Source organism: Myotis brandtii, unplaced genomic scaffold (genome assembly GCF_000412655.1).
Source record: "Myotis brandtii unplaced genomic scaffold, ASM41265v1 scaffold64, whole genome shotgun sequence".
NCBI classification, from domain to species: domain Eukaryota; kingdom Metazoa; phylum Chordata; class Mammalia; order Chiroptera; family Vespertilionidae; genus Myotis; species Myotis brandtii.
Window position 1 is genome coordinate 3,730,916 of NW_005370460.1, and position 8,434 is coordinate 3,739,349.

An 8,434-nucleotide genomic window follows, 5' to 3' on the forward strand; every position below is an offset into this window, starting at 1 on the left:
GGAGGCGACCAGCGGCGGGCGGCAGGGATGGGGCCAACCGGGCGGTGCCAGGCCAGCGGAGGTGGGTGCGAGCAGGGGCCCTGATCACCCCGCTGGTCACACCACACATCAACTCTGATTGCCGCTTGGCCTAGGGACCCTACCTGTATACAAATTTCGTGCAGTGGGCCTCTAGTATAGATTATATAGATAGATAATCCTCACCTGAGGATATTTTTTTCCATTGATTTTTTAGAGCGAGTGGAAGGGATGGGGAAAGACAGAGAAACTTTGAAGCGAGAGACACACATCGATTGGTTGCCCCCTGCACATGCGCAGACTGAGGTTGGGAATTGAGCCTGCAACTGAGGTATGTTCCCTTGACCGGAATTGAGCCCAGGACCCTTTAGTCCTTGGGCCACTGCTCTAACCACTGAGCAACCGGCTAGGGCTTCAGTATCTTTTCATTTATTAAAGGTCATATAACACTTTTAGAGGAATGTTTAAAAAATGAAATGCCACTATTGAATATTCCAATTCCAAAATGCTCATAGATAGCAAAGCCCTCAAGATTTTAAACTGTGAATTAATCTATAGAAGTAGTTCCAGCTGAAAGAACAGACAGACAGGTATTAACAATATGTATGGTTTATCTGAAAGTTGATTTATTCCTAAGGAGAGGAGAAAGTAGAAAATAAAGCTATACCAAATGGCATATTGTTCGAGAATTAATATAACTCAGTCCGTACAAAAAGATTTTGAACAAAAATAAAGAAGCTCTCTTAACTGCTCTTCACATAATAAGCTCCCCAGTTTGGTCAGTGATCTCCAGTCCTTCTGTAAACAGGCCAACAGACGTCCATGACACGCTAAATACTCATGGCTAGTGGGCTGCTTATTCTGTATTACAGTAGTTGAGTTGTATTTTTATCAAGCCACTGTGTTTGTCCTTAAACCTGTCTATGCCAGTTTTACTTGCTACATAATTTAACGGACTATAGCAGTAATGGCGAACCTTTTGAGCTCGGCGTGTCAGCATTTTGAAAAACCCTAACTTAACTCTGGTGCCGTGTCACATATAGAAATTTTTTGATCTTTGCAACCATAGTAAAACAAAGACTTATATTTTTGATATTTATTTTATATATTTAAATGCCATTTAACAAAGAAAAATCAACCAAAAAAATGAGTTCGCCTGTCACCTCTGACACGCGTGTCATAGGTTCGCCATCACCGGACTATAGGGTAAACAGGGGAACTACAAGGTGGGTTGCTCTTTCTATGAAAACTCAAGCAACTATTTTGAAAAGACTGAATAACGGCAAGTTTTAAAACTTACTGTCAAATTTGGCATGAGACAGATATACAAAAATTTGAGGGAAAGCCATACAAATCTAGCAGGCTTCTGTCGTCATACTATTATGAAAGTATCTATGACCTTATTCTGCTTTAAAGTAAACTAAGCTGGAAATTATATGGGATGCACTATGATATAATTCATCCAAGATAGAAGATGTGGAACTCAAAATCAGTGATCCATACATAAATAAAAGCTTTGGCCTCATAGTAGATGACTGGCAAACGAATACATATTTATATTATTTGAGTTAAAATAAAATATTTAAGGTATAATTTTTATGATTATTTGGTTTCAATTAAAGTGACTAAGGTCTCCACCATAGTTAAATGCCTGAAGAAGTATAGTCTGAAATTCTTCAGACAGAACACATATGGCTGGCAGCAGCAATTTTTATGTCATGCACAGACTACCACAGATTAATTACCAAATGCTCTGGGAGAAGAACACACATTGTACATAAAGTAAATAACCAGCAAAAGAAGTCTCCGCACCAGCGAACAAGACACAGAAGTTTCTATTGCTATGCAGTCATCAGGAGACTATGTTGATTTCAACACGAACTTAAAATAGATTTTTTAAAGGAGACAGAAGGCACTCAGGCATATCTGATACTGTCAGTGTTTCAAAACACTGGTGGAACAGTTCAAAGAAACACAAAAGCTATTAATAAAATAAATAAACTCCCAAACTGTGGCAAATTTGAGGTCAAAGAGGACACCAAATTTATGGTAAATAGATTAAATCATTCTTATTCTTTTAATAATGGTGTAGAAACAATACTTCAGTAATCAATTCCACTTTATAGATAAGTCATTACTAAATAATTTTAAGTGTGGTAGGGAGAGGAGAAGAAGGAAATAATAATATACCTTCCATTAGTCTCGGTATTTTTGCGGCATATCACTATATTTGAATGCTTACAGTGTGAGCATAATCATCAAAGGTCATACATTGAAACTATAAAAAAAAAAACTGGGATCTTTTCTCAATATATAAATATAAAAAATAACTGCTCTCTAGTTCTCTCTAAAATACAGCTCCCAATCGCTCATCTAATCTTGCCATTTTATAGCTGAGTATGTAAAATGGCAGTTCCTCACAATTTAAATATAGTGCTGCTGGTGTGGCTCAGCAGTTGAGTGTCGACCCAGGAACCAAGAGGTTGCTGGTTTGATTCCCGGTCAGGGCACATGCCTGGGTTTCGGGCTCGATTCCCAGTGGGGGCCATGCAGGAGGCATCCAATCAATGACTTGCTCTCTCATTGATGTTTCTATCTCTCTATCCCTCTCCCTTCTTCTCTCTCTAAAAATCAATAAAAATGTCTTTTAAAAAATATTCAATATAGAATTACCATATGATCTAATAATTCCACTTCTAGCATAACCCAAAAGAACTGAAAGCAGGGACTGGAACAGACATTTGTTCACCATTGCTGACAGCAGCATTTGGAGTCAGAAGTCCTAGACTCTATCACTAACTAAATGTTAACATACATCCTTAGATAAATCCCACTACTTTTTGAGACTACCTTTCTTTGCCTCTGTTTTGGTGTATCTTTAGTTCTCTTACTAAATTAACAGTTAACAGTTAATTTGGGGAGGAGGGCTCTAACTAGTTTAATGTTTTTCTTAGTCATAAAATTTTAGAATGAAGTTTCATGTTTCAAGGGCTCACAACTGTGTTTTGATAACAAATATGTTCCCAGGCCTCCTGATCAATGGAGTTCAGAAAAAACTAGTGAAAATGATACATCTGAGAATCTTTGCATGACATCATTTAGTGGCATACCATGAACATTTCAAAGTATATCCTTCATAAAAGTTACTTCAAATTAGTAAGTTCTTATCAGATAATTTTTTTCAGTAGCTTCTATAAAAACTCAAAACTTACCCATTTCATAATTGGAGCCCAGAAAAAAACTGTTCTGGGACCTGAAACAACAAAAAATTTAGGAATAAATCAATTATTCAACCATTCCTTACATGTCTTTTAATAGCTATCACATTTCAAAAACCTAAAGATTTACCAATATATTTCTAATCATTTTTTCCATTTCTAATTTTTTACTATGTTTTCTGCATATTTTGTATATAAGCTAACTTTAAAAAGTCGCCACAATCTCAATCTTTCATACAAGTTCTTTTGATCTCCCTATCAATTATTTGTATTTTTGTGACCTGTTAAAAATTAGCTGAAGTGTAAAGGAGATGGTTTTGGAAAACATGGAACTTAATGCTAGTTCACTCATGGATAACTTCAAGTTGGGGAAATTACAGATTTGCCTTGATGATGTTTCATACCCAAGGCTAGAGTTTGGTATTTACTTATCTTCAGGGACATCAGGATCCCTTTACATCAGGGTTGCTTTAGCCTTCACTCACTAGTTACTCTTCTCTTAGACCAGTGGTTCTCAACCTTCCTAATGCCGCGACCCTTTAATACAGTTCCTCATGCTGTGGTGACCCCCAACCATAAAGTTATTTTCGTTGCTACTTCATAACTGTTATTTTGCTACTGTTATGAATCGGAATGTAAATATCTGATATGCAGGATGTATTTTCATTGTTACAAATTGAACATAATGAAAGCATAGTGATTAATCACAAAAACAATATGTAATTATATATGTGTTTTCCGATGGTCTTAGGCGACCCCTGTGAAAGGGTCGTTCGACCCCCATAGGGGTCGCGACCCACAGGTTGAGAACCGCTGTCTTAGACCATGCCACTCCCCCATTTGGCTCCTGAAAATGCTTTCCATGAGTCTGATGCCATGATGTACTGATCCCATAAGTCAATCTTGCAAGCTGTCTGGTTATTTTAGTTAGCTTGAGCTTCTGGAATTCCTATCATCACACGTGGTTCATTTTTCTTTGTCGTAGACAAAGTCTCTGGTCATAGGCAGGATCAATTACTAAGTTCATCTTTTATCCCTGCATGAAGTCTGGCTTCATCACTAAGGGTAGGTAATTCAGTCCATGTTGTAGTCTCTGGCTTTGAATTTTTCAGCAAACTCCTCTCTTCCTATTTCAAAACTCATGTTTCCTCTTGTGCTACCCAAAGACTGTTTCCTGAGCAATGCCTCTAGATTCTGGTTCTTGACCAGCTTAAGTGGTTGATACTTCAGGGTTAATGAACAGGCAGGCTTTTCAGTAGGTTTTCCTGGTAACTAATAAATGCTCCGAGCTAGGTGATAGTCTTAAAATATTAACTAACTGCCCCTGTCCCACCAACCAAACCAAACAAAAAAACTTCAAATATGACTAGTTACTAGAGCCTGGACTAGGAGCAGTATGAATATTTTAGTGAATAATTTAACTACACAACAAACCCTACATTAGTTTAACAACAAACCCTACATAAGTACTGAATTTAAAAATATCAGTAGCAAATAAATAATCAGAGTTGGATATCTATAAATGCAAATCAGTAGTGTTTTCTTCATTATTTAAAAAAAGGGAAAATGGCTATCACTCTCTGTGATCATACAAAAATTTCTAAGAAAACTAATTTTAGCTCACTCTTCCAATTTATCTTAGCTAATCATTTTCTACCTTAAGAGTAAACAAGCCAAATTTAAATGTGTAAGAATTCAAGTACAGAGGCTGTCTTCCTGAAAAAAGCAATTAACCAATAGTGAACATGGTAATGAGAAAATATTCCAACTTACTTCAAATTTATAAAGCAAAGTTTTGATAAAACGAAACATTTAAAAATAGATATGCTCACACAGTGACAACACAATGTCACATTAGACCTGAGTGTCATTCTAGGCCTGGGAAAACCAGGTTTATATTCTACAGAATGACACAAATATTCTCACAGCTGTTCATTAAAACAGCAATTCATTAAAAATATGAGACAATTAAATAATTATGATGCCTGAAGTGATTATAATACGTTAAGATCAAGATAAGCAGAAGTATAAACTAATAGGTTACATAGCTAATATTCATTATGAGGCATGAAAAAACTTGATCGGGTGAAATATACTGAATAAAAATCATCTCATATATTTAATTTGGAGTCCAGAATGAGGGAAATGTGTCCCCATCAGATATAAAAGTACATTCTTTTAGATAGAGAATTAAATAAAAGTTAATTAATATATTTTCATCTTGTTTCATAGAAGTCCAATTCTGGAAGTTGAAAAAGGCTTCAAATGCTGGCAATCTGAAAATATCAAACAAGTATTCAAAAAGTATATATACATTTAAAACTATAAACTATTTTCAGGCATAACAGAAAATACAGAGGATAATATAATGGTCATTTTCTTTTGTACTGTTATGGGTTTGTCTTATTTTTAAAGTGACACTTTTTTAGAGTTCAAATTTTCATAGAAGAAAATTCTATGAAATTCTGCAAGGGAATATCACAACCAAATCTGTAACAGACAGACATTTTCCAACAAATTAACCAATCTAGCTGCCTTGATGAACCTGTTGATAAAATGACATAAATTTACCTCCTAATTTCCTTATCTGAGCTGAATCACTGTTAATGAAATACATAAATTTTAGCCCTACCGGGTTTGGCTCAGTGGATAGAGTGTCAGCTCTCGGACTGAAAGGTACCAGGTTCGATTCTGGTCAAGGGCACATACCTCAGTTGCAGGCTAGATCCCTGGCCCTGGTTTGGACGTGTCTTGGAGGCAACCAATCCATGTGTATCTCTCACACTGATATTTCTCTCTCTGTCTCTCCACCTGTCGGCCTTCTAAAAATCAATGGGAAAATATCCTTGAGTAAGCATTAACAAAAAATAAAAATAAACAAATAAATAAATTTTACCAAGAAACTATGTCATTTATTGTATGTATGATTCTCCCCTAAGAAAAGACTTCCTTCTTGGAACAGAGTAACTTTACAAACAGGCAAACATATACAAACACAAATATTGAGCTGACGTGCTCAGGATGTCCCAATGTAAAAAATAAAGTTTCTAACTGAAGGCTTAGTATTTCAATGGGGATGATGATTCAACAACATACTATTATGCAAAATAGTACACATAAGCTTGAAGATTCAATTGAGTAACTCTTGGAACATAATCAGTGTTTCCTTAGATTTTATTCAATACTAGTACATTGACACTTATGTTTTTCATGCTTCTCCATTTCTACACTGGTGTGCCTACAACTTTCTAATCACAAATCATTTTGCAGTGATAGGAATTCTTTCTCTGCCTACTGGTTAAAAGCTTAGGTGGGAGAGGACAAACATTCCTTGAAAGTCTAAGTGCAAACACTCTGCTACATGTTTTACTGACATTGTCATTTAACTTTCATAACAATCCTTAAATGGTGATAATTATTTTCCCTATTTTATGGATTAAAAAACTAAGGCTTTGGGGATTTAAGGCCAAGGTCACACAGTTAAGATTCAAACCTGGCCTGTCTGGCTCCTAAACTTATGCTCCTCCCACTGTACAGACAAGGGATGACAACTCATCTAATTCAGGAATACCCAGATGAAATGTACAATCTACAAATGAAAGGTACTCCTCTTCATTCTGAGAGTTGAATAACGTATTATATGCAAGGAAGGTGGGTGGTTAAAGCCAAGGCCTTGGAAAAGATCACTATAAAACGACCCTGTTAGTAACGTAGTTTAAAATTGCTCCTGCTCTACCGTGTCCTTGTCCTACAGCCCAGATACAAAGCTGAAAGGGTCAGAACTGACTACAGAATTCAGTTGACTCTAAAGCCCAGATTATTACAGAAGCATTGCCCAACCTCCCTCCTGATAACTTTGCCACAAAACGCAGCACAATTCTAAACATTTGAGTATTAAAAGAACTAAAAGGCAAACTAAATAAACTTCAGCAATAAACACCTTTCCTTAAAGATCAACTTTATAATGTGTGCAATATGTACTGCAGTAAACAACATTATACTCATATAATCCCCAAATACAGTTCATTCCATTACCAAACTGGAAATCAGATTTAGTGATAACCAGTTCAGACTCCAGAGAGCCACTTGGGGAGGGGTGGGGGGAGGCAGGGAGAAGGGGGGACAGTCAACTCTCCTAATGAGGCCAAGTGCAGAGAGGAGTCAGCTAAAAGGGCTCCTGTGAGGGTTGCACTTCAATATTTCAGTTTATAGCAGATTTTTCTCCTTTGCAAACTCTTAGGCTTGAAAGAGATCTGCTTTTCGTTCCCAGATAACTAAGTATTATTGCTGCCCATTGTATAGAGAATTCCGGATCATAAATACAGAGTGGGAGGGCCTGGGATCTTCCCGTTTCCTAACGAAATACATATATTTTTTCAACCACAAGAACACTGTGTTCCAACAGGACAAGAGAGCGCGCAAACATTTACTGAGCATGAATGAACATGCATGCATGTTATATTTAACTCTCACCTTGACCATTTTACAAAAACGACAAGATCTAGGGTTTCGCCCAAGGTCACGCCTGCAGTAAGGGGCACATCTGGATGCAATCCAGGTGTGCCCACGCAAAACGGTGCAGGGGTGGCTCACCCAGGCATTTCACGAAGGACGGACTTAAGCTAGACCCACGGGCCGGGGAATGACAGGCTCCGAAGCTCGGCTCTGCCAGCCGGACGAGGAGGCGGTGTGACCTTTCCGCCAAACCCTCCGGGGCCGCGGCGCTCGGGGCCGGTGGGAATGGGGCAAGCAGGCCCCAGCCCAGAAGCCGGACGGGTTGGAGTCGCGCCTACGGGAGGGGATGCGACACAGGTCGTCAAGGCTGGTGAAAGACGGTGGACGAGGCAAAGGGAACAGCAGGGAAAGGCGAGAAAGTAGACGCGTTCACTCGAGGGTGTAGGTGACGCCTCCGGCGACGGAGGTGTCCGCGGGCCCCGGAGGCAAGGTGTCGGCGGGAGCCATTACCTGCCGGGTGGTTGTACAGCGGCCTCAATTTCTCAGGCAGCATGAGCTCCACTCTATCGAGGACCCGGTGGTAGGTGGCCCTCAGGCCCCGGACGCCAGCGGCTGACATCTCTGCGGACGAGGGATCGTGGCCCCGGGGACGAAGGGCAGCCTGTCACTCTCCCGGCCTCAGGGCCTCGCGTCCTACGCTCCCCTCGGGTGCTCTCCCGGCCGCCGCTCAGCCTGTCCCGCTT

The 8,434-nt window shown here is 39.0% G+C and overlaps 1 protein-coding gene across 1 annotated transcript in view; it reads right to left on the reverse strand.

Moving 5' to 3' along the window:
- The window catches only part of MPC2 (mitochondrial pyruvate carrier 2), a 13,975-nt gene extending 5,547 nt beyond the window's left edge, over positions 1-8,428 (reverse strand). Inside the window, exons 1-2 of the mRNA XM_005880506.2 lie at positions 8,202-8,428; positions 3,231-3,271 (exon numbers count right to left, since the gene is read on the reverse strand). Coding sequence (XP_005880568.1) covers positions 3,231-3,271; positions 8,202-8,310 — 150 coding nt within the window. The 5' untranslated portion in view covers positions 8,311-8,428. The remainder of the gene's footprint in view (positions 1-3,230; positions 3,272-8,201) is intronic.
- Positions 8,429-8,434: the final 6 nt, after the last annotated feature.